Here is a 12,425-nt window from a genome sequence, read left to right on the forward strand (position 1 = left end):
AGATCTCTGAAGACTGAACCCTCTCAACCAAGATGAATGGTGGAATAACAGGATATTTGAAGGTGGAAGGGCCAATGCTACCTTCTCCAATCCCCTTTGCCCCAGCCCCCAATACCACCATAAGCTTTGTGGGTCACATCTTAACTAAATACCTCCCAAAGGCAGTAGTGGCCTCAACCCAAGAGGCAGGGAACCTGGAAAGCTAAATATCTGTCCCAGGTCTTACTCCAGACAAATCAATTCAGAAATTATTTAAAGCTCCCTCATGATTCTAATGGGAATCTGGGGTTGAGACTTTTGGCCCCCAAATTGGAAGAGCCAAAGACTGAACCACAAGTCACCACTATGGGCTTTGGACCATGAATTTTGAACTAAAGACACCTGGTTCATAATTCTGACTCCACTCTTTTGTGGTGCTGAGAATTGGACCCAGGGTCTTGTGCATGCGAGGGAAGCACTCTATCAACTGAGCTATTTCCCCAGCCCCCTGACTCTACTCTTTATCAGCTGTGTGGACAAGTCCCTCAGATCATGATCTCAATTATAGATGGGAACATACGGAAACTGTCCACTTCACAGGATGGTTTTGTTTCCAAAGAAATAAGGTTTACAAGGCATTAAATAGAGTGCACAGCAACACTCAAATGTTAGCTACTGCTATTATGTATAATTCACTTCTCTGTTGACCAGCATTGGCAAGCGTTTACCCTGGTTATTCTAAATGTCTTTAAAGGCTTAGAGCAGTGATTCTGAGTATCTGATCATGCTTCAGAATCACCTGCAGAGCTTGAAAATGTAGATTCCCAAGTCTTAGCCCAGGTTCTCAGTAAATCTTGGGCGGAGGGAGAGTAAAAGTATTTGTTTTCCACAAATGCTCTAAGGGACTATGATGCCTGGGAATCATCCAAATAGAGCATCTTCCTGGGACTGGTGTCATAAGACTATTGAAAGACACAACTTGGTTCCAATTAGATCCCTCATTCTATATCCATTGGTGATATTATTTCACAAGTGAAAAAGAAGAACAAACAGACCTTACTTTGATCCTATTTTGAGCTACCAAATTGTCTACATTGGGCTCTAAGGTTTTAGAGGCCATAATCCAGGGAAAATTAAACACAAAGTCAATTAATTAGGGCCCCTATTGTTATCTATGAAGCCAGTGTCCTTTTTTATTTCATCTTTCCCTCATGTAATACTGAAGTAGCTGTAAGGCATTTTGGGGAGTCCAGCCAGGAGCTGAGTAAAGGGATTTTTTTGGATGGGACCGTTGAGAACACATGCCTCTGAATTTGAGGCGAAGGTCATGTTTATAGATATGTTCCCCTCCTATTTCTCCCGATAACACTACTAGTAATTATTATGGGGTAGAGGTTGTTATGATCACAAGATTAAGAGATGTGAATAGGGCTTAACTGTATAGACAACAATATAAAAAACTTTCCTTTGAACTAGTTTGAGATACTACATTTCTTATATCCATGATGCCAGGAAGCCATATAAAGCCAATCCATCTTCTAAAATGCTCCATGCCAGATGGTCTTTGTATTAGTACATCACCGTGTAGACACCAGGAACACCACAGCTTTTAAGAAGGAAAATCAATGAGTGGAGATGGGGAAAGAAGTTGACCCTGCACAAATAAAATAATGGAGGTTCGGGGGATACTATTTTTTTTTTTTGTCTCAAGTTGAAAATGAAATCACAGGGGCTATCCACCTATTAAAGTGAAACACCAAGGGTCGGTTAGGAGAGGCCACTCTCCCAAGGTCACACAGCAAACTAATTCCCAACCATGATGGACCTCTTGAGCCAATTGTTTCCGCCCACCCACTGAACAAGAGAGCTTCCTCTCACTTTCCCGAGGCTTGCCATTCTGGTCCCTGACCACAAAGTTCACCTTGGCTATGATGCGGCACAAAGGAGCCCCCTCCTGGGTCAGGCTGAACAGGTTGCCTGTGGTAGACTCTGTGGTGTAGATGTTGTCCGAGGTATCAATTTTTCTCACCAATGCCTAAGAAGAGAGAGAAGTAAGCTGGTTATTCACACCCATGTGCCTTCCGCTCATCTTCCTTAATGGATTACCAGTGGCCCATGCTCCCCATAGCCATTTTGGAACATATAATCCTGCCCCATCCACTACCCCACTCTGGCGTCACCAAGGATATGGTTTGGGGAAAGACATGGGTGAGGGTGACAGCTGAGCTCTATATCAGAGATATGAATCACTTCAAAGTCTTGGGAATGAGCAACAAATTTACCCCATCAGAAAATCAGCTCTCAATATTGATAAGCTCAGCAAATACCATTTTGTTGTGCTACTGGCTTCCGGTGAAAACAGAAACCATCGGTTAAGTAAACAAGTTGAAAACCAATGAGTTACTACAATTATGGTCAAAGAATTTGCCCATTTTGGATGGCTATAAGCCAATGGTGAACACCAGCTGGGTGATAATTTCAATGGTTAAAGCAAGAGAAGCACTCGACAGAGCTTACTGCTTGGGAAACATTTTCACTGGGTATATAAAGTGGCCAAAAAAGCTACACTGGGAATTCTGTCACCAGGTGAGTAATTCAGTAAGGTCATATTGTCCAAGGTCAGAGGATTCTAGGCTACTAGTTGAAAGAGATTAGAAATGACCAAATACAGGAGGCCCAAGAAAGAAAGCAAATGAAAGAGTCATTAGTAAATAACATATGAAGATTTATTCCTAGAAGAGTTTAGGTAATTTCTGGGAAAAAAGCTCTTTATGAATCTTGAAATCACTTCATAATCAACCATTAGCTTTGGTGCATGTGACTCGTTGATTATAAATGAATCCTACCTGCTAATTAATGCCAGTTTCTCGAGTTTCTCCTGGGAGGGATGGAGATAGAGATATTAGGGACAGCTGCCTGAAAGAGCCTCAAACAAAAATGTAAAACCTGCAGAGCTGGGTGCTCAGTGCAGCCTCTTGTGTGGTTTCAGTTGCCATGATTATTTAAAAATATTAAAATGGGATTGTTGGGGCTGGGATTGTGGCTCAGCAGTGGAGCACACACCTAGCACATGCAGGGCTCTGGGTTCCTTCCTCAGCACCACAAATAAATAAATAAATAAAGGTATGGTGTCCAACTATGATTAATATATATATATATATATATATATATATATATATATTTTAATCATAGTTGGACACCATATATATATATATATATATATATATATTAAAAAGGGATTGTTTTAAAATAACCCTGGTGTTATAAAAATGAAATAAAAGGAAACTAGGAGATCTGAGCTCCATCTCCTGCTTGCCTTTAACTTATTATGTTGATGCTGTGAGCATGTGCTTAAAAAGCATGAACTCTGGAAGCCAAACTGGATTCCAATCCTGGTTTTGCCACGCTGGTCTATGTGCCCTAGAGCAAATAATTTAGTTTAGACTTTCTCTGCCTTGATTTCTTCAACTGTAAAATGTTGGAAATAACACCATCTATCTCTTAAGGTGATTATGACAAACTTAAGATTGTCAATATATAGTAAGGAGTTGTCAGACACATAGAAGCAAAGTAAAATCATTAACAATCATTACTTTGTGATCTTGGGCCTTTGAGATAAACTCCCTAGACTTTGGTTTCCCCACTGGTAAATGATGAAAATAAGAGGGTTTGAGGCTTAAGGTAAATAACTATCTAGCTCTCCCCTTTTCTCTTTTATTCAAACTCAAGCACATTTCTCTCTCTCTCTCTCTTTCTCTCTCTCTCTCTCTCTCTCTCTCTCTCTCTCTCTCTCTCACACACACACACACACACACACCCTACTAATCCTCTACAGAGTGCAGCCTAAGATTAAGTGTGTATTTAATAAAACTACATTAAATATAAAAATTATTCTCAAAGATGTGATGGATGCCTCTTGTAAGAGATTCAACAAATGGTAAGTAGCATTAATAACTAAGATTTGTCACTACAAATCTCTGTAATGAACATACTTCTTAGAATCCTTCCCTATTGTTACCGTAAGCAGCTTCACGTTTGATACCAATGCTCACATAAAAATGCAGATTTCATGTATTGGGGTCCTGTACCTAAATGATAATTACCTAATGTTCCTGATTAGTGTTTGCACTTGAAGCAAATTAGCATTACATTAAACAATTCAAACCCAATGTCTTTTGCAATCAGCTGCTAATATTAGACCATTTATGTATGAGAATAATTTCATGTTAATGTCTATACACATATATACAGTAATTACACTCTAGATATATCTTAGTGAATCAGATCTCTCTCTCTCTGTCTCTCTCTCTCTCTCTCTCTCTCTCTCTCTCTCTCTCACACACACACACACACACACACACACACACAAAGTTGTAAGCATCTTTTCCACAGTATATATTTGGAAAGAGATGAGATCAGACTCCACTGAAATCTTCAAAGTCCTAAATATCACATGTTGGAGTTGGAAGGGCTTCAGATGACTTTTGTCCAACCCTCATTTCACAGTTGAGAAAACTGAGACACAGAAACCTGACCAATATCTGATATGTGGTCTGAGGGGGTAGGGCTGGGTGGGGGGGACTGAACCCCGTCCTTTGTGAATCTGACTTCCTATTTCCATCTCTAATGTGGGCAGGACCTCACTGAAACTAGTGGAAGTGGAAGCCTGAGGCAAGGATGCCTTGGCCATATTAGCCACTCCCACCAATAGGAGAGTGGTTCTCCAACCCAGCTTCCTGTTCACATGTCTCTTGTATGGTCACCAGAGCTCCGGAAACAGGAAGCAGAGCTCTTGGGACATCCAGTTGCTGCCCCCTGGAATTCCACCATGTTCTTGCAGAGACAATGCTTCCCTTGAGCTACCCCTAGGTGAGAATGAAGACCATAAGACTGGTGCAGGAGGCTCCTCAATCGTGACTCGGGCCTGGTTCCCTAAGTATCTCTTTCCTCCTTTTCCTCCTCAGATGTCAAAACTGGAACACAGTTTTCCACACCTTCATCTACTTCATTATTCTCTTTATCCTTCACAGGAATTGCCTAGCCAATCTAATCTTGGTGTCTGCTTCATACTAACACAGTTGTAAAAAAAATCAACGTTTTTGTTTGTTATTTGATTCAGAAAATCAGGGAGAAATTGCAGAAATTCAAAGAATATGCTTTACTCCATATCATGAGAATAGCAGCAAAATGACAAAAGCAACGTAAAGGAAGATAGACTTAATAGGCTGGGTGACAAATATTTTCTTAAAAGACAGACCAGTCATTTGTGAAACAAGAAATAACAAACCATGAACTCCTTAAGAGCAGGAGAAAGGGAAGAGGGAGATGAAGGAGATGTGTGCAGCCTAACTGCTCTAAATGAGGAATTAGAAAAATGCAGATTTCATATATTGGGGTCCTGTAATTGTTTCTCATTCAGAGTGATAGCAACTCAGTGAAATCAATCATAGGGAGATCAAACTCTCAAAGAACAGGCTGGAATGATTTCTCGGAAAGAGCCAGGAAATTATTGTGAAGCCCCTTCCTGAAGTTTTAGGTAAAGAGTTCATAGTTGGACATAGTAGAACAGCCCATTTATGCAAAATGACATAAAATGTAGGCAGATTCGACAGGGTGTGGTAGATTAAAGATGGCTACCAATTCTTTCTACTCCTCCCACAGAGAGAAGAGTTCTAATTCCCTTGTATCTGGGTTGACCTTTGTGCCTTGACTGGCCAACAGAATCCAGCACTCCGCAGAAGTAATGTCTTTGGAGTCCCAAGGCTAGGTAACAAGAGGTCTTAGAGCTTCCACAGGCTTCTTGGGATATTCTTTTAGGAGCCCTGAGCTGCCATGTAGAAAGTTTGATAACTGAGACTGTCATGACTGGTATGCTGGAAAAGCCACAGGTAGGATCCCCACCAATGCTCTCAGCTGAGACCAACCTTCCAGCCAACCTCTCCAAAGCACCAGACACATGAGTGAGGCTACACAGGGCTCACCAGGCCATCTTCCAGCTGATCACAGGCTTTGCTGATGCAAGAATGCAAGAATCATTCAACCCTATGCTGAAAAAATGCCCGAAATAATGATATATAATAAAAAAAGGGTTGTCATTGTGTGTTTTATGCTTTAATAGTTATAAAACATAGGAAAATACTACAAATCCATCACGAACTCTTTAAAAGACTACCTGAAAGGTCTCTGGTGAAAGTTTTGGAAATAAGGAAGAAGTATTTCCTCTGTTCTCATGAACATGCTAGAGAAATGTAGTAACTGAGACTCCGTGGGAAGGCACAGAAAGACTGCATATACTGAAGAGAAGCTAGGCGAAATAATAATTGAACCTAGGCCCTGATGACCTGTTGGTCAGATGGTAAAATACCTATTGGATGGGAACATCCCATTTAGGAAGGTAAGTGTGGATAAGATCTCTTAGAACAGGAGGCTTTTGGAAGACCCAGAACTTAACTGATTTTTATGTCTTTCAAGAGAAATCTCCAAATCTCAAAGAGTTTGTTGGAAAAACCAAAGAATGTATCAGAAATCAAAGGGAATTAAACAGGGAAAGTTGCTCAGATGCACAAATCCACTCTGAGTTAGAAAGAGACCTACGTGAGTAGGAAAGTAATTGTTAGAAGTTCAATTGACTCTCCCTGTAAACATCAGGATATTCACAGAGGGAAAGGAAACACCGGAGGCACAGTTCATCCCTGAAAAACAAAAAGTTGTAGCAGAAAGAAATATTATCTGACACTGGGATGTTAGAAAATGTGGAAGGATGGTGTTCTGAGAACTGCTGGCCCCAGCTGGTCCTCACTGAAGCCAACAGGGGCCAGACTTTAAGAACTTCAGTGGTGACCTCAGTTCAGGTATCTACTGAGGATGATTCTTCAAATGTAAAAAGCATGGGAAACAAAAGGACACCCTCCCTGTAAGACACAGATTTTAAGACCTAAGCAATTCTCCAGTGAGAGGCAGGGGCAATAGCCCGGTGTATCTGATGCCAAAAGAATATTTTCCAATCTATTCCTAAAAGAATTTTAGGGGTTTAAAATTTACATGTGCCCTTGCACATTTTAATTTGACAGCTACAATTTTTCAGCATTGGTTTAAAAAATAAAGTTGGAAAGGATATAATTTACATCAGACTGTAGGTATTAACATAAAACCTATTTTGGATAAAAGACAATGAAATCTAAAACAAGTTGATATCATCATTCATTTAAAAAGACGTAAATGATCTCTTTCTTTAATATTTTGGCATCTTCTCTTTTCATTACTGAATTTATATTCCTATTCTACTTTTACCTTGGAATTTTTCCTTAATGTAATGCATTTAAGTTTTAAAGGGTTTTATTGATCACCCTTCTGATACTTACCATTAGAATTTGAAATTTTATTTTATATCTTGTTGTTATAAGGCTCCAAGTATTGCAAAAGACTTTTCTTGATTTAGTTTCCATTGGTTATCATTAGCACAATTGGTCCAAACAAAATAAATAGGTTATAAAATTTGATAATTATAAATCATAAATATTAAAATGTTACTGTAAACATATTTAGTGAGATGAATAGGTATTTTTTGTTATTTTAAACTTTTTAATTCATTCATGTATCCACAATTAAATGATTTAATGCTACACTTTTAGATGTAAACTCTGAAAAATTTTGTTCCCTTAAATTCATAGAAAATAGAAATTTGTAGAGCCCCATTGCTCAGCCTCCTAAATTATATAAAATCACAGTGATCTGTCATCAAATATGATTTCTAACAACCTGGCAATTGATAACTTCTCTAAATTGCTCCTCTAAATTGGTAAAAGAATCTGAAACCACTTGACTTGCAAAAAGCATTTGTTACCCAATCATTAGAGTCATTCACTTTCTTAAATTCTGGGAAAAATTCCAAAAGTACTTTACCAAGATTTATCAAATAACTATTAATTATACCCACCACTTTTTCACTTAGAGCACCTTGGGTCACCCAAATTATTCATATAGAATTAGGAAAGTCAAAACACGCATTTCATTGTCAATACTATTTTTAATAAAATAGGTTGTACTTCAAATATTTTTTATCAAAACCTTGAAGTTCCAACTTTCACTTATTTAAATAAGGAAAATACCCACCCTATAACCAGCCTGGCAAAGAGAGTTCTTTTTGTCAAGCCTGTCAGCCACATCAGAGTTAACTTTTTCTCAGTAAAGACCTGCCTTCATTTTTAATTAAAAAGTTTTCTGATATATGTCCCAAGAAATATTAAAACCACTGACAAATAGTAATAAAGATAACTTTCTAAGGAAAATTTTTAAAAATATTAAAATAACATAGACCCCAAATAAAGTTTGATTTATTCAAATACATTATAAAGCCAAGAAAAAATAATTGACAGAATTTGTAATAATGCAAAGTAATCTATAACTACATCCTCAGTTAATATAAAATAAAAAATATAATAAAAGCATAGTATTTCTTCAATGGGTTCATGCATGTATTGAAGTTTGTTGTTCAACTTTAGGGAATAATTAAACAAGAACTGAGATTATTTATTTATTTACTTACTTAGTTATATATTTTGGTACCATGGATTGAACTCAGGGGCACTTGACCACTGAGCCACATCCCCAGCCCTATTTTGAAGTTTTTAAATTTAGAAACAGGGTCTCACTGAGTTTGCTTATCAAGCTTTGCCATTGCTGAGGCTGGTTTTGAACTCACGATCTTCCTGCCTCAGCCTCCCGAGTCGCTGGGATTACAGACGCCTGTAATCCACTGCACCTGACAGAACTGAGGATTTTTAAATCAGAAATAATTCAATTAATATCAGTAGCTCTCATGATCAAACTTCCCTGTGTACCTAAACAAGGAAAAAGTTATACACTGCATAAATCTAATGAGCCGATCTTATTTATTTTTTCGAAGAACCAAGAGTTAATAACAAGAATCAACAAATGGGACTTACTTAAACTAAAAAGTTTTTTCTCAGCAAGAGAAACAATAAGAGAGGTAAATAGGGAACCTACATCATGGGAACAAATTTTTACTCCTCACACTTCAGATAGAGCCCTAATATCCAGAGTGTACAAAGAACTCAAAAAATTAGACAATAAGACAACAAATAACCCAATCAACAAATGGGCCAAGGACCTGAACAGACACTTCTCAGAGGAGGATATACAATCAATCAACAAGTACATGAAAAAATGCTCACCATCTCTAGCAGTCAGAGAAATGCAAATCAAAACCACCCTAAGATACCATCTCACTCCAGTAAGACTGGCAGCCACTATGAAGTCAAACAACAACAAGTGCTGGCGAGGATGTGGAGAAAAGGGTACACTTGTACATTGCTGGTGGGACTGCAAATTGGTGCGGCCAATTTGGAAAGCAGTATGGAGATTCCTGGGAAAGCTGGGAATGGAACCACCATTTGACCCAGCTATTGCCCTTCTCGGACTATTCCCTGAAGACCTTAAAAGAGCATACTACAGGGATACTGCCACATAGATGTTCATAGCAGCACAATTCACAATAGCTAGACTGTGGAACCAACCCAGATGCCCTTCAATAGATGAATGGATAAAAAAAAAATGTGGCATTTATACACAATGGAGTATTATGCAGCACTAAAAAATGACAAAATCATGGAATTTGCAGGGAAATGGATGGCACTAGAGCAGATTATGCTTAATGAAGCTAGCCAATCCCTTAAAAACAAATACCAAATGTCTTCTTTGATATAATGAGAGCAATTATGAACAGAGCAGGGAGGAAGAGCAGAAAGAAAAGATTAACATTAAACAGAGACATGAGATGGGAGGGAAAGGGAGAGAAAAGGGAAATTGCATGGAAATGAAGGGAGACCCTCATTGCTATACAAAATTACATATAAGAGGTTGTGAGGGGAATGGGAAAATAAACAAGGAGAGAAATGAATTACAGTAGATGGGGTAGAGAGAGAAGATGGGAGGGGAGGGGAGGGGGTTAGTAGGGGATAGGAAAGGTAGCAGAATACAACAGTTACTAATAGGGCATTATGTAAAATTGTGGATGTGTAACCAACGTGATTCTGCAATCTGCATTTGGGGTAAAAATTGGGAGTTCATAACCCACTTCAATCTAATGTATGAAATATGATATGTCAAGAGCTTTGTAATGTTGTGAACAACCAATAAAAAAATTTAAAAAATAAATCTAATGAACCCAGCTGCTGGCAATTAATTTTATCTTTTTCAACATGAAGTAGAAATTAGTATAAATAGTTTTAAAATATTTAACAAAAGAGTTTTTAATAGTTTTCTTAAATAATGTGTTCCAAATCTGAAAAAAAAAATCACGTAAAGCTTTTATCTGCATTTATCTAATGTATCTGGAAAAGTTTGATTGTTTTCAAAAAGATTCCAATTACACTTAGAGTAATCACTATCATTAACCTTTGTAATCTTTGGCTCATAAAGATATTTTTCTTTCCAACTAATGTCACAATCTATGGATGGGAATGAAATATAACTGAAAGGAATCACTTTCATTTAAATATGTGCCTAAAAGGGCCTTTCTTAGTTTGATATGTTCTGCCAGTCCTCTCTTTGCTGTGGTTTTAAGGAGACTGTCCCTCAAGAGCCACACACCATTTGAGAATAAATGAATGAGAGAGACAAAGAAAATTAGAAACTTTCATAACCACCCCTCCAACCTCACACTCACACACTCTACCATATATCTGAATTCAGAAAATCCCCACACTGGGGAAAATGATTTCACCTCTCAGAAATATGCAAAAACAAAATTAATTCATGGAGACTTTAAGAACTATATGGTTCCTGAATAAAGGCTTTTCCTTTGCTTGATTCCCCTCTCTCACCCCATAAAGATCATTTATAACTATTTGTAAGTGGTTTTCACATTTCTTAAAACATAACAAGGTTTTTACATGGCAGAACGATGCACTGTAAGATGTGGGTGATGAGCACATCTTTCTTTTGGAAAGAAATAGAACGGCTGTCTTCAAAAACTCAGTGTATCACTAGGAAGATCATTTTAGGAAAGAAAACAAGGGAAAAAATTGAATATCTGGAAGAAATAGATTTCCTTAAAGTTATATGTGTTTATATTTCTCCTAGGAAATCTTGGGGAACTTGGGGGATGCAATATCTTTTAAGTGGTTTGAGATCACCAGTCTAAGTTACTTCCAGGGGCCCCAGTCAATGCAGCCCACTGTGACTAAAAGACCCAATCAGAGAAATTGTAGAGGAGGAAAAGTTTATTTGAGGGCTCACATTTTCGGAGGTCTTAGTCCATAAGAAGGCTGGCTCCATTCCTTGGGGCTCGAGGAACATCGTGGTGGAAGAGTGTGGCAGAGGGAAGCAGCTCACATGATGATCCAGAAGCAGAGAGAGAAAGAAGACTCCACTCTCTGGATACAAAATATATACTCCACAGCCATGCTCCCAAAGAACTGCTTCCTCCAGCCACACCCCACCTGCCTCCAGTTACCACTCAGTTAAATCCCATGAGTGATTAACTCACTGATTAGGTTAAGGCTATAACCCAATCACTTTCCTGGAAACCTTCTTGCATTGTCTTACATGTAAGCTTTTGGGGACACCTCATCTAAACCATAACACTCAGTAACAGGTGAGCATAGAAGGCATTGGTCAACCCTAAGGATGGAGTGCCCCAGGTTTCTCTCTTCAGGATTGAGAACGTCCCTGTTTTCACTTACTGTGAATGTAGGGGTAGCGCTGTGGTAATATTGTATGTCTCTGGCCCTTCCGTTTATGTTTGGGAAAGGCAGCTCTTGCTGAGAATTCCTGAAGAAAGCTCCCTCACTTACTGTGGAGACAGCCTGGACTTCAGCTATGAAGGACAGCAGACCTCACAAAATCAAGACCCTCCTGCTGCAATGAACAGTCAGATTCAAATTTTGTGGGGTTTGGTTGGTTGGTTGGTTGACTGGCTGGTTGTTTGGTTGGTTGATTGGTTGTTTTTTTTTCCTTCATTAACTTTATTTCCTTCAAGGGAGTTTTAAAATGGAATAGAGGGCATATTTATTTTAGATCTTTCTATTATCTAGCAGATATGTTTGGGTTATCCTTGTGCTACTATTTAATCACACTGCAGATTTTGCTTATCTATATTGGACAACAAAATCTGAGAGTGACAAACAGAATAGGAAGCAAATGTTAAACAGTAATTTCAGAGCATCTGTAGAGTTCATTTAATGACCAACATTCTGACTCATTTCCAAACTTTCTGAAAATAAAATGTAGACTGCCTGCAGTGAATCCACAAGGAGTTGGGGTTGTTACTTGGGGGAATGTCTTCATAAAGATGGGAAAAGACTTCCCCACAGACTGAGGGTCTCCTCCCCCACATTCCAGCCACACTCCTGCCACCAGCAATACCTCTGCAGGTTCCTTCACCTGGCTGCAGGTCACCTCATTAAGAGAGAAGGAATGAGTTA

General features: G+C 38.6%; 1 protein-coding gene across 1 annotated transcript in view; it reads right to left on the reverse strand.

Moving 5' to 3' along the window:
- Nucleotides 1-12,425, reverse strand: part of Insc (INSC spindle orientation adaptor protein) — a 128,247-nt gene that overhangs the window by 52,652 nt on the left and 63,170 nt on the right. Inside the window, exon 6 of the mRNA XM_026398993.2 lies at nt 1,901-2,014. Within this exon, the coding sequence (XP_026254778.2) occupies nt 1,901-2,014 (114 nt within the window). The remainder of the gene's footprint in view (nt 1-1,900; nt 2,015-12,425) is intronic.

Source organism: Urocitellus parryii, chromosome 4 (genome assembly GCF_045843805.1).
Source record: "Urocitellus parryii isolate mUroPar1 chromosome 4, mUroPar1.hap1, whole genome shotgun sequence".
NCBI lineage: Eukaryota > Metazoa > Chordata > Mammalia > Rodentia > Sciuridae > Urocitellus > Urocitellus parryii.